This window comes from Equus przewalskii, chromosome 13 (genome assembly GCF_037783145.1).
Source record: "Equus przewalskii isolate Varuska chromosome 13, EquPr2, whole genome shotgun sequence".
NCBI classification, from domain to species: domain Eukaryota; kingdom Metazoa; phylum Chordata; class Mammalia; order Perissodactyla; family Equidae; genus Equus; species Equus przewalskii.
The window spans coordinates 39,130,444-39,149,643 of record NC_091843.1 but is presented as its reverse complement, the minus strand read 5'-3'; the positions used below and the strand labels follow the sequence as shown (position 1 = coordinate 39,149,643).

At 51.1% G+C, this 19,200-nt stretch overlaps 1 protein-coding gene across 1 annotated transcript in view; it reads left to right on the top strand.

Moving 5' to 3' along the window:
* The first annotated feature begins 4,855 nt into the window (after nt 1-4,855).
* Nucleotides 4,856-19,200, top strand: part of TGFBI (transforming growth factor beta induced) — a 31,599-nt gene continuing 17,254 nt past the window's right edge. Inside the window, exons 1-3 of the mRNA XM_008525408.2 lie at nt 4,856-5,165; nt 9,846-9,944; nt 18,838-18,902. Of these exons, the coding sequence (XP_008523630.2) occupies nt 5,032-5,165; nt 9,846-9,944; nt 18,838-18,902 (298 nt within the window). The 5' untranslated portion in view covers nt 4,856-5,031. The remainder of the gene's footprint in view (nt 5,166-9,845; nt 9,945-18,837; nt 18,903-19,200) is intronic.

Genomic DNA, 19,200 nt, shown 5'->3' with positions numbered 1-19,200 from the left:
CCATCTCCACTGGTACCCAGACACCACCGGGAACTTTGGGGAGGATGGTGAGGGGAGGCATGAAATTGGCGAGGCTGCAGATGCCAGCTCTCCCGCCGACAGACCCAGAACCAGTTTCTTTCTCAGTTTCCTTTGTGGGGAACTTGTTGGAACTATTAATTCACTTGATGTTTAAGGCCTGTTGTCAAGCACAACAGAGTTATTTTCAAAAACTAAGCTGTTTTTGGTGATCTTGTATGAGCCACAAAATGTGAAAGCAGTCATTTTTATAAAGTGCCTGAAAAAGTCTAGTAATTATTGTTCCAAACAAGCTTCTCTTTCTCTCTAGTTTGTCTAACATGGAAAGAGAAGGAAAATCCTTTCCAAAGGAAAGGTCTTTTCGCGAGCCGGGCTAGCCCTGGTTGGCTCTGGGTCCCTGGGGGTTGGAGGCCTCCTGCTCTTTCTTCCAGCAGCATTGTCCTGTGGGACGAAAAACCACCCCCAAAGCAGTGCTGTCCGGCGGGAGAACATGTTTACATTCACAGGGTTCTGCGTTTTCTGGTCTGGGAGAGTGGGCAGTGGGGGGGCATGGAGGTGGAATTTTTTTTTACATCGAAACAGCAGATGAAGTATTACTGTAATCGCTTTCCTGAGCTCATGGAAAAACTTAAGTCATCGAATGTTAGTTTTAAAGATGAGGGAGGTTTTACAGCGAGATTACCTGACTTGCCCCAAAGCCTGTAAATCTTGCTAGAGGGAGAGCTGGGCGAGCGAGGCAGGGCTCCCAGGTCCTTACAGACAGGGACATCCTCCCTGAAATTGTGATGCAGCCAATTCTCCGGCCCCAGGGTAAACATCAGGCCCAAACTTGAAGTCTCTTTGAGAGTATCCCAGTGTCCTATGCCAAGCGGTCATGTTGAAACAGAGAAATGTTTTGCTTGCGATCAGTTAAATGATCATTTTCCGATGCTTACTTTTTAGTTGTTAAACTATCCTATCTTTTCAGTGACCTCTATTATAAAGAACAATTACTAGGGAGAGGTAAGCAACTCATATTTTCAGGCCACTTTATTTGAATTATATCATGTAATCTACCCTAGAGTCCTGTGAGGTGGGTTTTATTATCATCTCTATGAGCTAAGTAGCAACTGAGGCTCAGAGGGGTCAAACAATTTGCCCAAAGCCACACAGCTTGTAAGTAGCAGGACTGAGATTTGAACCCAGGTCATCTGCCTCCAGAATCTGCACTGAAGAGCTTTGCTATACCAATGCCAACACTGAGGCAGGGCTGGTAACCTACGTGGTGGTTCCTGGCTGAGGATCCCAGGCTACACATCTAAACCATCAAGCAAAGTTGCCAAAGGCTGCTTCCTCGCCTTTCAGTGCATATCCTTCCCAGAAACTTCCTTCCATTTCTTACCCTACCCTTCTGGTCAGGACCACTCTAGTTTTGTAAAGGGGTTATTTCACCACAGCTCAGACTCAGATGGCAGTCCATGGAGGCTGCTGTGTGCTCAGACCCAAGGCCCAGCCAAGGCAGCCTTCTCACCTCGTGATCTTAGTGGCCGTCCGTATTGACTCACTGAGTAGGGTCACTGCCAAAGACACCTCTCTCGCTGCATGATCATTGACTGAGCAGAAAGGCAGCAGATAGGGTTTTTTGATGTAGACACCATCAAAATAGTTCCTCCAATCCTGTTCTCTAGATTTTCTCCCCCAGCCTCCAGAAAAAAAGGAAATGATAACAAACACCACAGTGAGGAAAAGGATTCATAGATAAAGTGGAGTTAAGTCCCAGGAGCCCAGACACAGAGCCTAATGCAGCAAGAGAGGCATTCCCTTCTCCCGGAAGGTTGTTTTCAGGAAAGTTCTCTTATAAGTATGTGCTTGACAGTCTTCACCAGCGAGCAGAATGAGCCCCACCTGGGCAGAGACAGACAAAGGGAACATTTCCCCCAAAGTGGCAGAAGTCCTCAGCACTGGACTGGCCCGCACAGGTAGCCAGGGGAGTGAATGTGCCACGTCTCCCTTCTGGGGAGATGGGGAGAGGAGGAGACAGAGAGGACATCAGGGAAGGACCTGGCTCTCCCCAAAGTCAGAGCTACCCCAGAACATGCCCTAGTCTTCAATGCAGAAGACACAGCCTAGGGTCAGAGTGCTTTCCATGGCCTTGTGGTCTTTGGTGTCCTGAGTGCGACCCATGGTCTAGGAACCACTCGGTGACTGCCTTACCTGGCAATGATGGTGGCTCTCTGAAATTCTCCTCTCCTGTGGCCTCGCTGGATCTCCCTGGACCTCTGTCCCTTCAGGGTTCCTTCTCTGCCTGCCCCTTAACCTCTCCAGATGGGTGCTCCCAAGGGCTCTGGCCCATCATCCTCTCCTCTTCTCCCCCTTGTTTGTCCTTCTCTTTTCCAACACATGCTCCGGAGGGAGCGTGTTCATGGCTTTAGCCATCAGCTTCTGGTATGGTGACTTGAATCTGCATCTCCAGTCCTCCCACCTCCCCTGAAGTCCAGACTTTTGAAGGCAGCTCCCTCCTGGACATCTCCACCTGGAAATGCAGCTGGCTCATCACGCCTGATGCGAACACACCTGGAGTCGAGCCTCCCTCCCTGCAGGCAGCCGAGCGTGCACCTTCACCAGGGTGCCTGACCTGCATGCAGTCCTCTCAGCTATTCCCTGGTCATTGTCTCGGACTCCCCATCTTCCATCTCCTCCTTGCCCAGGGGGTTTCCAAGTCTAGTCAGTGCTACCCCTGAAATCTCCCTGAAACCCCTCCTCTCCTCTCCACTGCTCTACCACTCCCCTAAGTCAGGCCTGCAATAGCTTGGCTCCCTCGGTACCCTGCCCCTCCTCCAGACCCTGAATTGCACTGCTCCCCCTGTCCTTGCTTTCCCTCACCCCTCACTCTGACCAGCCCTCTCTCTCCCGCAGTGTTGATCTCCTCCTTCCTACCTTCTTCTCATCCTCATTCCAACATGTCCAAGCCTCTCTTGACTTCGTCTTCCTCTGGCTTCCACCCTGACTCTCCCTTTCCCTTCTCAGACAAGCTTCTTGAAAAAATCGTCTACACTGTACACTTGCCACCTCCACGACCTCATCTCTCCATCAAACCACCATAACCTGGCTTCCACCCTCCTGCTCTCCGCAGCCAAGTCCCCAGTGCCTCACTGTTTCCAAACAGTGGACGTTCCTTGGATCTGTCTGGCGTGCAGCTCCCTCCTTCTGGGGCGCCCCCTCCCACCACAACTCCACACCCCCCATTTCCTCCTGCTCTCCTGTCAGCACTCCTTCACCTCCTTTGTGGCTGCTCTCTGCCATGCCTCCTCTCCATCATCTGTCATCACCCAGCTCTTGCTCCACATGCCCTCCCCAGAGAATTCATCCACTCCCACAGCTTCGCCTTGAGACAGACCGGGGATGACTCCCATGTCTGAATCTCCACCCAGATCCCTGCTCGAGCTCCAGATCCTTATAGCCAGCTGTCTACAGGACATTCCACTTGCTTGAATCACAAGCACCTCAAACTCAGTGTGTCCAAAACCACTCACTCTCTACTGGCAAACCTGCAACCCCCTCCATGTCCCTCTTTCTAAAAACGGTACCACCATCCACCAAGATGCCCGTGCCAATAGCACGTTAGTCATCGTTGACTCCTCCTTCTCCTCCCCCAGTCCCCATGTACCACCTCCAAGCCTCCTGATCTGCTGCCTCCTAGGCACTCCTCAGGTTTGCCACCTCTCTTCATGCGCACCTCCTCTACCTTTGGTCAAGCTCTCACATGGTCCCTTTCTGGTCACCTGACCCTCCTGCCCCAAGTCTGGCCTCGTGGTATTTTATCTGACCCTCTCATAGCTGCTCCTGACAGTGACCATGCCACTTGCCTGCTTCTCCATCACCTGCAGGACTCTTAGCTTGGGTCTAGGTCCTGTGACACATCTTCCCTCCTCCTCCAACCTTGACTCCACCTGCCCATGCTTCAGCCAGCCGGACAACTTGAGTTCCCTGAACGCATGCCTCATTTTGCCTGGCTAACTCCTTCTCACCCTTCAGACCTAAGAGCAGGTGTTGCCTCCTCTCAGGGCCAGCTGCCTCCTCTGGGCTCCCAAGGCCACAGCTGCCGTTCTCTATGGCACATTGTTGGGTGGCCCGAGGATCTCCTGACTATGAGCTTTTTCAGAAAAAGCCTGGATCTCATTTGCTCATCCATCTTTGTGTCCCCAGGCTAGCAATACCGGTAACTGGTGGGTGATTAATAGATGCTTGGATGAATATGTACCTCCCTCCCAGGTGACTACATGTTTACTTGCTCTGAGCTCCTCCAGGGCAGAAATCTTGACTTTTCAGTCTCTTTGCAGCAAGTATCTGGCATGTAGTGCTGTAGAGATGTTTAAGGAAAGACAACGAGTGTGCACCTACGTGGTGGACCCCACCCTCTCCATGGTTTCCAAGAGTAGCTTAGAGTCTTCAGAAAATCTGCCCCTCATTTTTTGTCTTGTGTCAATCATAAGATTTACTCCTTATCCATCTTTCAAAGAGCAAGCCTGGGGAGGAGAGGGGTGCTCCTGGAATGCAGAGGCAAGGCCGATGGGGCTCGTATTATGGGGATCAGCATTGTCCCCCTCCCCACTTCCAAAGTGTTTGTAGCCTCAAGAGCAGTGAGGGATCTTTGGGCTCAGCGCGCCGCGGGCTCCAGGAGGGAGTGCAGTGTGCGGAGAGCCTGGGCACGGCCGCCCTTTACTTCTAGCCTCTCCCTCCCGGAGTTACCTGGGGTCCTTCGAGCCAGGGAGCCTGTTGGCGAGGGGAGGGAGGGCCGACGGGAGGGGCGGGCTGGGCGGTGAGGAGAGCGAGCGGGGCGCCGCAGGCCGCCGGGCTGGGAGGCGGGGGCGCCGGGGCGCCGGGGCAGCCCGCCCTCCGCCCGCCCTCCGCCCGCCCTCCGCCCGCCCGCGGCTTCCCCGCCCCTCGCGGCCGCTCCCTCCCGCCGGCCGCTTACTTAACCTGCCCGCGGCCGCGGCGCTCTCACTTCCTCGCCGCCCGCCCGCCCATCGCCCCATGGCGCTCCTCGTGCGGCTGCTGCCCCTCGCCCTGGCGCTGGCCCTGGGCCCCGCCGCCAGCCTGGCGGGCCCCGCCAGGTCGCCCTACCAGCTGGTGCTGCAGCACAGCCGGCTCCGGGGCCGGCAGCATGGGTAAGCCGGGCCGCCCCCGCCGAGGGTGGCGGAGGGACGGGCTAGGGGCGCAGGGGACAAAGCCCGAACGAAAAGCAGGCAGTGTTGGGGGCTCAGAGGGACCAGCCCTGCACGAGGTGGAGGAGGAAGGTGGGGGACGACGGAGGGAAAGCCAGCCGAGGACGCTTTGTCGAGGAAAGGGGTGGGAGAGCCGACCAGCCACCGGACTCAGGTCAAGAGCTTGAGACGACCTGACCCGGCCGGGATTTTAGCTTCTCCCAGCAGTTGGGAGGAAGGGGTAGTTGGCAGCTCTGCCCAGAAGCACCGTGGGAAGGTGGCAGGGCCGAGAGCAAGCCCACCCAGCAGTGCAGAGAGTCCAGTCCAGCCAGGTCCTTGTCCAGTGCCTGAAGACCTGTAAGACTGGCAGCTTCCAAGGTCCCCAGGCTCCTGTCCACCTGGCCAGGCCCTGCACCCAACACCTGGCACCAGATAGTGCTCTCCAGGCACAGCAAGGGCAGTTAAGGCAACGTGGGATCTCCCCTGCCAGAGGACGAGCAGAATTCCATGGGCTTCACATACACTGTACAGATGGGGAAACTGAGTCCAGAGAGGACACACTACTTTCCCACAGTCCTGCAGTATGCAGTAGAGCCGGGATTGGAATCTCTCTTAAAACAATACCTGGGTTTGTAAATTTGGGACATTGTGGTTGCATATATTCCTTTGAGATACTGAAGATGTGTTGGCTTTAGGAGGCAAGCCCAGGCAGAGGGTCTGAGCTGGTAAAGGCCTTCACCCAAACCCAGGCCAGTGTGGGCAATATTGCTCCCTCCCAGGCAAGACCAGCTTGCCGTGCACATACCCAGGCTTGGCGGCAGCTTCTAGCCCAGCTGGTCACACCAAGTCCTTTTTCACAGCCAGCTCAGACTATATGTGGTTAGTCATGTAGCAGCCCAAATGCCATGGGTGTCAGGGGGACCCCATTGCCATTGCTGTGGCATTTGCATCCTGGTAGAACCCAGACCACCCCATGACTGGACAGGTCTGCACTCAGATCAAAACTCATGGTCAGGGGTGAGTAGAGTTGACTTCATAGGACTTTACAAAGTCTTGGCTCCACCCCTAGGAGTGCTCTGGGGGTGGGTGCAGGCTGCCCCTCACAGGCAGTAGTTATCTTTGTCCTCTCTGCGTGTGGCTTTATGGGCTCACTTGGCCTTTCCGGTGCCCACAGTTGTGGGGTGGGGGCCTGCTGGGAGTGAGTCGGCCGCTCTGCAGAATGAAATCAAGCAGGACCCTGCCGCAGCCTCAACACCCTCCTGGAAAGAGGAGAGCAGGGGGGATGTCCTGGGGTCTTTAGGGAAGTGGGAGAGTCCCCTTTGACGTAGGCTGTGTGTATTAAAGGGTGAGGGGGCAGGTCGGAAAGACGAGGGGGATATGAGACATGAAAGTCTAAATGTGAGCAACTGGCATTTTCATTGTCTCTGCCCAGCTCACCTTTGTCCCTCTGCCTTTCTTGCCAATGGAGCTTGTTGTGTTCAGGTGCCGCAATCTGCCTGGGAGGTTTCTGACCCCTCTGTATCTTAACCACTAAGTCAGGAGAAGAGCCCTATAGCATGCCCTGCAGCACTGCGACCCGGAATGATGTCTCTGTGCACACCACAGTGAAGCTTCCCCAAAGGGGTTTACTCTGTTCCGCCGAGACCATCTCTATAGCAAGCCTCCTTCCCATCAGAGCCCGGAGGAGACACTGACCCGTCAGAAAATAGGGCGCTTTTTTTTAATGCAAATGCTCTTCATTATGACTTTCAGATAGGAGATCAACTTCCACTCCACCCCAACCCCCATACCCCTGCTGGCTAATCCTCTTGATTAGCTTCTTGCTGTGCAGTTGGAAAGGCCTGTAGTGATCTGTGAGGGGCAGAGGGAGCTAAGTCATATGGGCACCCCCCCCCCCAACCCAGGAAAGTCTAGATGCACAGGCAGATGCACTGTGACGAAACGCTTGCATTTACTCTGATCTAACCGTCCCTGAAAATATCACAGGGCCGCCTGGCCTTGCACATGGGTGTGGCACCCTGTGCAAAATGGATAACCTTGTTCAAGCTCCAACCCTTCATTCAAAGTGAGAACTGGTGAAAAGGGAAGGGAAATGTCTCTGCTATTTTAGGGAAATGTAGTGTGCCCCAAGATATGAAGGCAGAAGTAGTGCGTGTGCCTTGCTTGTGCGCGGCACTTTGTCACCCGTCACCACTTTGCTTTCGTCTTCACTGCAACACAATGAGATCTATTGTTCGTATTCCCATTTTACAGATGGAGTAACTGCAGCTTAGTGAGATGGCGTGACTTAGTCCAAACACAGAAAGCTGTTGGGAGAGTAGTGACTGCTGTGGTCTCTTGACTCCCGGCTCTATCTATAGGGAGTTCCTATAGTTTTCCTATAGGGAGGGAAAGAAATCATACCGAGAGAGAAGTAAAAAGGCAGTCATACTTTTGAATATCATCAACCAAAACTGGACTGAATTTCCTGAAGCACTTGATTTTCAAGTCCAAGTTGAACAGCAGAGCTGTTGTGCTTGAGGCCAAATGCCTAGAAATGGCTTGCTCATTTCAATTAAACTTCAGCCTAAATTTCCTATATACACAGCTCACCTCTCCCCTCCTCCGACCCCAATGGATGTGAGAGGGAGTGGGGCACAGTGACCCCAGCCCCCGCTCCTGTCTCAAAGGGCAGCAGCAGTGGAAACTCACTCCGCAGAGGAATGTTGGAGCCGCATCCACAAGAGACTCACTGACGACCCGCCAGACGCCTACGGAAAGTTGCAGGGAATTCATCGACAGTAATTGTTTCCTGCTTGGTCAGATAGAAGAACTTCTGAGATTGCGCAGCGAGGAATAGCATCTAGGGCTGGTGTGTGGCCAGCGGGGATGCTCCAGGGGTTATGTGGGGACTGTGAGGACTGCTGCAAGCTGTGAATCCCAGGCAGCAAAGAGAGAGGCAAGGTGGCTTCTGTTAGAATCCTCTGGAGGCTGTGGGCATCTGGCCAGGGCCAGCCAGAACTAAGGGCACGTGGGGCTCTCCTCCCTGTTGGTCTGTCATCTCCTCTCCACCCTTCTCTTGCCCTCAGGTTCTTACATCGACCCACTAAGATTTACTGTGCCTCCTTTGCTCGCTCACCTTTGCCTACTGCACCACAAACTGGACAGGAGGTGACATCCATGCAGTAGAAGAGACAGGGCAGAGATGTAAAGAGTCACTGCACCCTCCTACCCAGTAACCTGACTGAGTATTTCAGAAGTGACCAAGTTTCTGCAGCTGATAGGATGGGGATGGCAGCTGTAGCTCTCACTGCAGTATCAGTATCTTCTGAAAAATACTGTGCACATCAAATGGTGGCTATTGGTTACAGTTCTAAAGTAACAGAGGAACTGATATATAAAAATGATACCCGAAGTTCTCTGGGTGCAGAGGTTTTGTGAAAGCCCTCAGTCTCTCTGCTTCTCTTTCCTCTGACTTGTGATTCAGTGGATGAACTGCCTACCTCCAGCTCAGGAAGACCCGCTCCCAATGGTCACCACACAGCCACAGCTGCCTCCTTTCCCCAGGGGCTGCTAATGAAGGTCCTGCCACCGCGTGGCCTGAGCACGATTTGGGTCAGGACTTGGTACACTGAATAAAATACGCAAAAACAAAACCGCACAGTGCTCGGCAGACCCCAGGGAGGTTTGCACTCAGCTTTTCCGCAGAGCTCCTGAGGACTCTGCAGAGCTGGGCGGTCCTGGAAGGATTCTGTTCAACAAGTTTGGTCCAGGCTCCTTCTTCACCGGGACGCAGCGCTCGGCCCCACCTAGAATATAAAAGAAAGAACAAGGCAGAGCACCTGCCTTCAATATTCTTTGGAAGGTAGTGGAAGAGAGGAGACATACACCCCATGATCAGTTTTGGATTCTGTTGGTACCCAGTGTAAACAAGGGCTGCGTCCCAGGTCAGAGGATGGACAGAACGTGTTACCTGGGACAGCGGAAGAAGGCTTTCTGGAGAATGGGACTCAGCTGGGGTCTAAGTAATGAACGACTGAGAGTCCAGTGGGAGAGCATCTCCCGCCAAGCAGCCGCCATTTTGTGTTGGGGAGCCAGGCAGCTGGCCTAGGGACGCGGAGTATGTCTGTGAGTGGAGCTGCCTGGAAGGTGCTGGGCCCAGACCTCAGCCCCCATGACAACAGGACCAGCGATGGGCACTGGGAGCTGGGTTAGAGCCTGTGGGCGTTTGGGCTCAGTGTGGGGTGGGGGTACAGAGATAGCCTGGGGGTTCCTCTCAGAGCTGCTTAGCAAAAACACCACTTTTACTTAGCTAGTTTTCTCAATCTGTAACACACAATCTAAAATATTTAAGATGCTTTTATTTACACTTACCAAATGTCCGTGTCAAAGAAGGATACCTACAAGAAGTTATGTCAATGTGCGAGACATACTTTGATGACATTTAGTTTGGGAGAGAACTTTCGGGAGGGCTGTTGATGGAGATCTAGGTCAGGAGGACCAAAGTCTACCCCTGAGCCACCCCCTGTTCCCAAGACTGAAATGACTGTAGCTTCTCCGTAGCTAGAAAGTTCTAGTGACCCAGGAAGACCCACATGGTGGGAAGGACATGGAGGTGGGTGAACATGCTGACCATCTTGCTTAAGCTGCTGCCTTTATTTTCAGCCCCAACGTGTGCGCTGTGCAGAAGCTCATCGGCACCAACAAGAAGTACTTCACCAACTGCAAGCAGTGGTACCAGAGGAAGATCTGCGGCAAATCAACGTGAGTATCTGCAGCCATCTAAGACCGCCAGCCACCAAGGAGGCCGTGCCGCCTGTACGCCGGCTGCAGTGCCCCAGGCCTGGGTCAGCCTTTGGAGAGGTCAGGCTGTCTAAGGAGCCATGAAGATGCAGACGTGTCAGGGCACTGTGTGCTTGGGAGTGGCTTTTAATAAGCCGGCCAATTTTGTTTTGCATTTTTAAGGCTCCTGGCAAGACTTTGATATATTTTTCAGGGCTGATTTGGGATTACAAGAAGCACGAAACATGGTATGTGTTTGTGTGTGCATCTTAATCCTCACTAAATGATACAAATATTTACTGGAGAAGCCACCAGCCAGCAGCCTGTGACTCTAAGAAAGAAAGCCCGTTGGTAAACTTATACTAAATAACACCACCCCTGCTCTGCGATCCTAAGCACACATCCCCAAACGAATTAGAATGCCTATAAATAGGCACATGATGAGACAGCACAGTGAATTAAGAACATAGGCTCAGACTTCCTGATTCAGCTGCTGGCTCTGCCACTTACCTGAGTAAGTCGCTTCACCTTTGGAACTCTCAGAGACCTAGTCTGTAAAATAACAATAGGACTACCTTTTGGGGTTGTCAGGAGGATTGACTGAAATAATGCACATGGGAGGCTGAATATGGCGCCTGGCACAGCTTAAGTGCTTCATGAATGCTACCGGCTATTATTTGCAAATCTAGGCCATGCAAACAGAAGTGTGATGCCAGTGGGGTGTGGACCAGTGTAGTTACAGTAGGGCTTGTTGGTGCCTCTATCCGCATGGAGGAAGGCGGCATTCACCCTGACTGCCCCATCGCCTGGTGGAAACAGGGTGGCGGGCGTGTTCGAACAGAATTCCGGGGAAACCTAATCTGTTTTGACACCAGTCGTCAACAAATCTCAAAGCTGGCTGTCTCCTACAGACAGGAAGATGTGCTACGCAAAACCTCCTGAGCCACTTGTGAGGGCCTCCCCTTCCTCTTCTTTGCATAAAAGGAGGATTAAGAGACTCCAGGCCACTATCTTGAACCCTTTCTCATGTTAGAGATTCTTAAACGTACAGCTGTGACATTGCTTTTGAGCAGACATCCCCTCCACCTTCATAACCAGCTGAAGGAAGCGAAAATGCTCTTTCCTTAAAATGTACATGGAAATAAGTATCCCAGCTTGGAACCCCGATTGTGATAGGCAATTATCAATCCTGGTATGAATCTGGGAAATTAGGGATCATGGCAGAGCAAGAGAGACCCCCAGCTCCCTGGGAGCCCATTGAGGGCAGGTCCCTGACAGTTGGCTTCCCACTTGACCAAGCCCAGTCTCAGAGCTAAGGCTGAGTGAACTAGGAGGACATACCCTCTGGGTTCTGTGAACAAATGCCCAGTGATAATTCTTGCTATGGGCAAAAGGAGATTATGCAAATTCTGTACCACGCTTCCTTCCATGGTGCTCACTTAAAAAAAAAAAAAAACTTTTAGTACTCTTTGATTTTTCCCGTGTGTGTATTATCTACTCATATAAACAGCTAATTAATTACTTCATTAAATACACAACCAGGCCCCACATAATTGCTTCTTAGAAGGAGACCACAGCGCCGGTACCAAGAAGACAGCTCTTCCACATCTCGGAGCCCTAGGTTTCAAAGAGCTCCACCTTTTTGTTAGTTCCAGTTTCTCTAAAAATGGGACCTGCTTGTGAGGTCAAGCTGGCAACAGAGTGACATTGGCCATGGTGTTTTGGGTGGCCCTGTAAGGAAGCATTTGCCTGCCTAGTTAACAGTAGCTTAGTAAGATCCCTGGCAGTGCCCAGGCTGACACTGCTGTGGACGATGGGTCATCTTGGCTTGTTGGCCCTTGGTACCTGCACCATCCCTGTCTCTGTGCCTGGACAAGGCAAGGCGGCACAGCTGTGCGTTGTGTTCCTGATGACCCCATCTTCCTTCTGGGCAGATTTGGCTCTGAGAGTGTGGTGATGAGGTGGTGCAGCACCCTCACGCCGGTGGGCACATGGGGAGCCAAGGTACTGGAAAAGGAATACATGGGAGCTGCGGGTGGGGAAAGCAAGGTGGAGAGTAGAGTCAAGCAGAGCCCAGTGCCCACTCCTAGCCGTTGACCTGGTCTTACAAACCAGAAGGCGATGATATGCATGTTCAACTCTTCAGTGTGGCTGTTGCTTTGGGCAGCTTCAAAAAGAGGAAATAAGGATAGGAAAACATGAGTTGATATAAAACTTTATGATCCAGGACAAGAGGGGTCCCTTCCTGGAACATCACATGCAGTGTCGTGAAGGTGGAGCTGACTGGGAAGAGGTCCAGAGAACTCAGGGAGGGAAAGGGGAAGCAGCTGAACTCATCTCCGACATCCCCAAGAGAGCCGAGGAAGCACAGCCTTGTTCAGTTGTGTAGCCGGGACCCAGACTCATAAGAAAGCTGCCACCTGACCCCAGGATTCAGTGCCATGGGTGATTAGGAGACGAGGGAGAGAGGGCTGTGCTGGCTGGAGTTGACATCATCTTGGTGAAAATGGATCCCTAGGTGCATTTATTTGAGTGAGGACCGACTAGAAAATGGGGAACATGGTGGTGGTTGGAGTAAAGAGGACCATCTCAGCATGGGGCCACCTTGGGCAGTGCGAATTTTCTCAGCAAGACTCCAGGGAAGATGCTGGAGCAGAAGTGAGTGTTGGGATGAAAGGGAGCAAGGTGTCACGGGAAACGGGCACAGGTCACCAAGGGGCCCAAGACTTGGAAGGAGAATTTGAACCTGAAAGCAGACAAGTGGCACCAAGCACGGGGCCAGGGAGTGAAGACTTTGCAGTGTCAGGTCATACAGAGACTCAGGAGCCTGGAGCCACTTGTCTGCTGCTATGAGGCCCCGAACTCCACCTCCATGGAGGGAAGAAGGGAGGGGACTGGCCTCACTCAGCACCCAGATCAGAAAACACTACATTGTCTTCAAACAGTAGCTTTTCTGCATTTCCTGAGTCTTTGATGCTATTTGTCAAGCCCAACATGTGGATTTTATTACAGGAAGTAGTTACCATTGGGCCCCTATTTAGTGACTTAAGTGAATTTTATTTCTGGGAAATTCACATTAGCTTTTATTTCAGACCCTAAAGAGCACCAGAGCAATACAGTCGCTAATCAAGCGAAGAGGGTTATGAGGGAGACAGCATCCCATTCTGTGATTTCAGGCCCCCGTCTGATCAGTAACCATAAAATTTTTAAGTGCAACCGCTTGAGCGATGGTGCAGGAAATCGTGGTCAGGAAGCCTCGCTGCCTCTCGACAAGCCTCCTTTGTGCGAGCTCCAGTGAGAGGGAGTCCTATTTAACAGCCAAGTCGGAGTTGACATCATGGGGTTGTAATAGTCCTAGCAGGAGTTCAGACATCATAAACGTGGCTCAGGGAGGGCCAGCGTGGGAGCTAGCAGGTAGGGGTGGCAGCTCTCCGTTCCAAGTCTTGAAGTTGGTTCATGAGCAGCACATTTCACAAGTGCAGTAGCCATTCTCTGGAGCCAGGATGAGCTGGCAGAACACTCCTCTTTCCCTAGTAGCAAGCGTTGCTTTACCCAAGGGCTGAAATGTTAATACTACTTCAGCACTGCGTTAAAGCTTAGAGATTTAACTTCTACCGAAGCCAGCTGGTCAGCTGGTGTATGGTTGGCTTTTCCATTAGCTGGCAGAGCTGTTTCCAGGAGCTCTCTTTCTGGGCAGGGCACCCGGGGACATCTGCAGTGAACCTGAGGAAGAGCCTTCCTTTTCCTCCCTTTCCTGTATCCTACAACCTTGATCCTAAGAGGAAACAGTAGAGGCTGGTGAGAAGGTATCTAGGGAAGTCAGGGTGTCCCAGACCCACTCCTGTACCTTCTTCCCTGTCTCATATTCCTTATGCAGCCAGCTGGGACTCTGTGGATAATCTGCTCTGAAATAACTGAGTTTTGACATACACCATACACCAGTGGTTCATCAAACATGTCTGTCGGGCAGGCTTCTTGAAGGTTTTATCACATTCTGTAAACTCCTAAGAGGCAGCTTAGCTGACATGGAATTTTATTCTGTTGAGTATTTACATGAGTCCGTGCACCATACCATCTGGGGTAAGGCCCTGTGGTAGGTGGAGTAATAACCCTCTAAAGATGTCCACATCCTAATCTTTGAACCTGTGAACATTTGCCTTACACGGGAAAAGAGACTGCAGATATTGAGACAGGAGGTTATCCTGGATTATCTGGTGAGTCTAGTGTAATCGTAAGGGTCCTTATAAGAGAGAGGCAGCAGGGTCAGAGTCAGAGAAGGAGATGTGACAATGAAAACTGAAGGTGGAGTGATGTAGCTACAAGCCAAGAAATGCAGGCAACCTCTAGAATATGGAAAAGACAAGGAATGGATTCTCCCCTTGAACCTCTATAAGGAATGTAGCCTTTGATTTTAGCCTCATAAGGCCAATTTCTGACTCTAACACCTAGAATGATAAGATAATAAATTTGTTTTGTTTTAAGCTATTAAATTTGTGGTAATTTGTTACAGCAATAATGAGAAACTAATACAGGCCCTATGTATTGAGTTATAGCAATGTGTTATAGGGAATTTATTTATTACAATGTGATTTGGTCAGTGGTCTCGTGCAAGACATTGCTTTCAATGAAGTTATTAGCTTAATTTCAATTTTAAAGTTTATACCTGGAGTTTTTTGAGAAGCTCAACAACTGAGTGCTTAGTAAATATCCAGAATTTTTTAAGTGCTTCTCATTTGTACGTTCATTCAATTCTCACAGTCACCCTACAAGATCAACATGATTATTAGCCCACTGACAGATGGGGAGACTGAGGCTCAGAAAGCCTAATCAACCTGCTCAAAGTCATGTGCTGGTGAGTAGGTGAGGTCTAGCTCTCTACTATGCTGCTCCAAGGAGAATCAAGCCTAGCAGCTAATGTCAGCGATTCCTAAGTAAGCAGCCCTGCAGGGCCAGGGTGAACTGCCCCAGATCTCTCTCTAGGGCTCCAAAACCTGTGACCATCGTCCCAGAGACATGGCCTCTTCAGGGTCAGCAGGGGCCCAGAGTCACTGACCCAACCTTCCTCTGGTTGCTCACCCCTAGTCTGGTGGTCACTCTGATCCTCTGCTGCAAGGGGACTCCCCAACACCCCTAGACAGATGAAGGGCATGAGAATGGAAGAGAGAGTCAGCGTCCAGGAGCCCCCAAAATGCCCTCACACCCCCACATAGATTGTCACAAAAAACCTAAGTACACTTTCTAAAGGCCCTATCTTCCTCACTAACCAACCTGGACCCTGGTGAATAGGGTAGTGGTGAGGTCTTTCGTGGTGGGCAGTAGGTTAAAGCAAACCCTTTTTCACCGGGGGGCTCAAGATTTTGATTTTTCTACTGGGACACTTGAGAAAGCTCCACTGAGTTTTCAAGGCCAGGAATACAGAAAATGAGCCACTCCAGGCAGGCAGTCTGGGGGGCATGTCGAATGTCTAGACGAAATGGGTCTGTGTTTGCTCTGCAATTGCTTGGAAAGCATGACACACTGAACGGTTTCCCCTCTGTCATGGGAAACTGGCTCTCAGGCTCCATTCCTTGCTCCACCTACTTCCAGAGTCTAGTTAATCCCTAGGTATTTACAGCCACAAGAGCAAGCCAAGGCTGTGGAGCACACTTGGGAGAGTGACTGTTTTAACTTACTGTATTGACTTCTTGGAAAATTACTTTGGGGAGAGGAATACCAAGACTTCTCTCTTTATCCAATTATGAGTAAGAATTTTGGAGATGAATGGAGGAGAGCTTCCCAAACATCTCAATTCTTAGACCTTGGATTGACACTATCTTTTTGCCCCCTCCCCTCCCCAAAGGCCCTTCTAAATTGGGCACCTTCCTTTACTTTCTTCTTCAAATTGTTCTTCTGACCAGGGAAGCTGGAACAAAACAATTAGTGTCTCATTGCCCTAAAGGAGATGCTTTCTCTGACCTGAGCTCTTCACTCCTTGGACTATGTCAGGCCAAGGAGAAGCCAGGAGCTTTTAATCAGAACAGCTTTTGCTGATGAGATTCAATTCAGATACCAACAGATTGGTCCTTTCTGCACAGGGAAGCCAAGGAACTGGGGAGACACCGATGGAGGCTGCCCATGATTTCCATCCTTTGCTGCATTCATCCTAGAGAGATGGCATCAGGCCCAGGACTCTGTGATTGTCCCCAGCCCTGTCCACAGCATGTGTGTTCTCCCCAGGACCAGAGCCCAAGGAGAATGGTACACTAGGCTGAGAACAGGGTGTGCTAGTCCAGAAAGATTGACTCAAAGGCTGTCTTTTCAGTCTGCAATTTCCAGCTGCCCTCTTGCTTCTCTGGGGCCATTCTTCTCAGAATACCAGTTCTGAGAAGAGCTGGTATTGTTGGGACAGTTGGGAGCAGGGAAACTGGCAGCTGTGGAAGCATCTCAACCCATAGAGCTGCCGTGCTCAGGCTGAGAGGCGTGGCTTACACCTGCACACCTAGAGAGTGCCGGGGATGCCAGACTGTGGGCAGCAGGAGAGCAGAGTAGGGAGAGGTCAGCAAGGCAAGAGGATTAGGAGAAAGCTTCCTGGCAGAGAACCACACTCAGTTAACCAGGAAAAAGCCTTCTGCTGGGGGACTGAGCCTCTGCCTGGGGTAGTGTGCCACCCACATCCAACCACTGTGGGACATGGGTACAGAAAGCCCACCGAGAGGCACTGTGAGTGGTGACAAGGGTTAGTTCTGGTCACATGGGAGAGAAAACCTCTGTCCTCTCGATGTCAAACTTTCCAAATCAGACTGCTTTTCCCCAAACACAAGCATTGTCAAGAGCAATGGAAAAGGGATTGGACTTGATACAATTCCAGGAGGGTCTGAGATCTGGCCCTCCCCAGCTGTCCTTTTAAGAAAGGCCTCATCCCTCAGAGCCCTTGCAGCTTTCTGATTCCATCCTAAGTATCCTTCTCCACTCTGAGACTTTCTCCTTAGATCCGTCCCTGCTCCCAGCTCCTTCTCCCACACACACATGGCCACAGGAACCAGGGAGTTCACATTCAGGAATTGGTTTTCTTTTGTCCTTAATGAAATCCTAGTGAGGCCACCTGAGCTGTTAAGCTTACTTAAGGTTTTTAAGGATGGAACTCAGACACTGACGTCCTGGAAGAAGAGTCTTTTGCTGAGGTGGCTGGGGCTCCAAGGCGTGAAGTGTGCAGCACCCATGTGTATGGGGGACCCCAGAGATGAGGAAGGCTTTGAGCAGATGACCTATCTCCCAACTGTGCTTCTCCAACTCCATGGAATGTCACCCAGGCTCTTTTGGAAAGAAGCTAAGCTTTGGGGCACTTGACCTAATCTCACCTTCCCAACCCTGGCCACAGAGCCCTGGTATTTATCAGAGAAAGCCAGGGATCCCATGCCTGGCTGTCCCCTGGTCCTATGGGCTCAAGGCTTGCAGCTCTCCCTAGGTTTAGCTGGAGAAGCTGGCAGGCACTCTCCTTCTTGAAAGAGTGCTTCTCTGTCACCTAGAAATAATCCCATTGACTGGAATTTTGAGTGTGAGATTGAAGGAACCTTAGAGATTCTTGAATTTAACTTCATCCCATTTTATAGATCATGAAACTGAGGCCCAGAGAGAGAAATGGACTTTCAAGGTGGCCCTGCTAGTTACTAATGGATCACAGGCCAAGTCTCCTAATCTGTTATGCCACATAGCCTTTCAGAGGTTGTGTATCAATCAAATTTGACATTAGTTGCAGAAGATAGGTTTAGTTTCTGAAGATAAAATTGTGGGTCAGTTAGGGTCAGTCCTGAGCCCACCAGCCTCTGTAGCCCTTATAAGTATGGGGATGAAAGATTGGAAAGAAACAGGATGGCACAAGAATGAAGAGAGCAGGGCTCTGCTTCTCTTCTGGCGATGTCGTTAAACATCCTGTGAGAGGCCCGTGGTGAGCAGTTCTATAGTAAAACTTGCTGCAGTTAAAGTCTGAATTCTCTCTTGTCCCAAAGGGCATAACCATGTGTAAGGAAAGAAGGGACAGGACGTGGCTGTTTGCTAAGGAGGGACTGTGCTCACACTGCCGGTGCAGGGGTGGCCTCAGGTAGCACTTGGGGATTTGATATGAAGCAAGCCTTTCTTAGGTGTAGGCTTCTAGAACTCTTACTTCCTTGCAATGTTATTGGGGACTATGGGATGGTTGAGGGATGAGGGTGGATGGGGACCATTTTGCTATATAATCCTTTGTGTATTTTCCATTTGAAACCATATAACTGTTTTTATATTAATTTTAAAAGTTTGAAGTTTGATTGTAAAGACTGAGAAAAACTGGATGATCGCCTATACGCTCCTCTTCTTGCTGTTAAATCAGAGAGCTAGAAGACCATGAGAAATTTAGTCCAACAATCATCACATGATACATACGTGCATTTTACAGATGAGGAAACTGAGATGCAGAGAGGAGACGGGACTGGTTGGAGAGGTCCCAGTTAGTTAGTGGCAGACTCAGAGCCAGAAGAGGTCCAGGGCTCTTTCTGCTCCTCTCTGCTGCCTCTCAGGAACGCTATCCATTGGATTCCCTACAAATTATGTTGGAGGTAAATTCTTGGTGAGTGTTTTCTAATCCCACTATTGAATTTGCTGCCGCAGTCCTCTGACCTTTGCCTGTTGCATTGCTGTGTGTGATGGCAGCTGTTGGGAACATTCTGCAAAGCTGAGGGGGAGTGACAAGCTCCTTGCCAATGAAAGGCACAAATATGACTTGATGAAACATCTCCTCTGAGAGTGGGATGTTCTCATTTCCCTTCCTCGGCTGTGGAGGCCATTCTTCCTGGAGAGAGGACTGATGACATGCGAGGAGGAGGGAAGCCCTGCCTCATAACATGTGTGTGTCTCATTGCAGAGTCATCAGCTACGAGTGCTGTCCTGGATATGAAAAGGTCCCAGGAGAGAAGGGCTGTCCTGCAGGTGAATAAGCCAGGCCTTGCCTTTTGGCACAGATGGAGGGGAGGAGGGAGAGGAGCACTCCTGTAAAAGGCCACAGAGTCTGAATGGGAGTCTGAGGGATGAAGCTGTGTGAACACTCTCATCACATGCTCTCTGGCCTCTAAGTTCCACATGAGGGCCAGAGGATGGAAGCTGGAAACAGTGAGTTTCCCACGCTACTCACTTCCTGTTCAGGCTGACCTGCTTGACCAGCTGGTGGAACAGACTCCACTTCTGACCTGCCCATGCTCTCCTCACCAGGCACAGGCTCCTGGCCTTG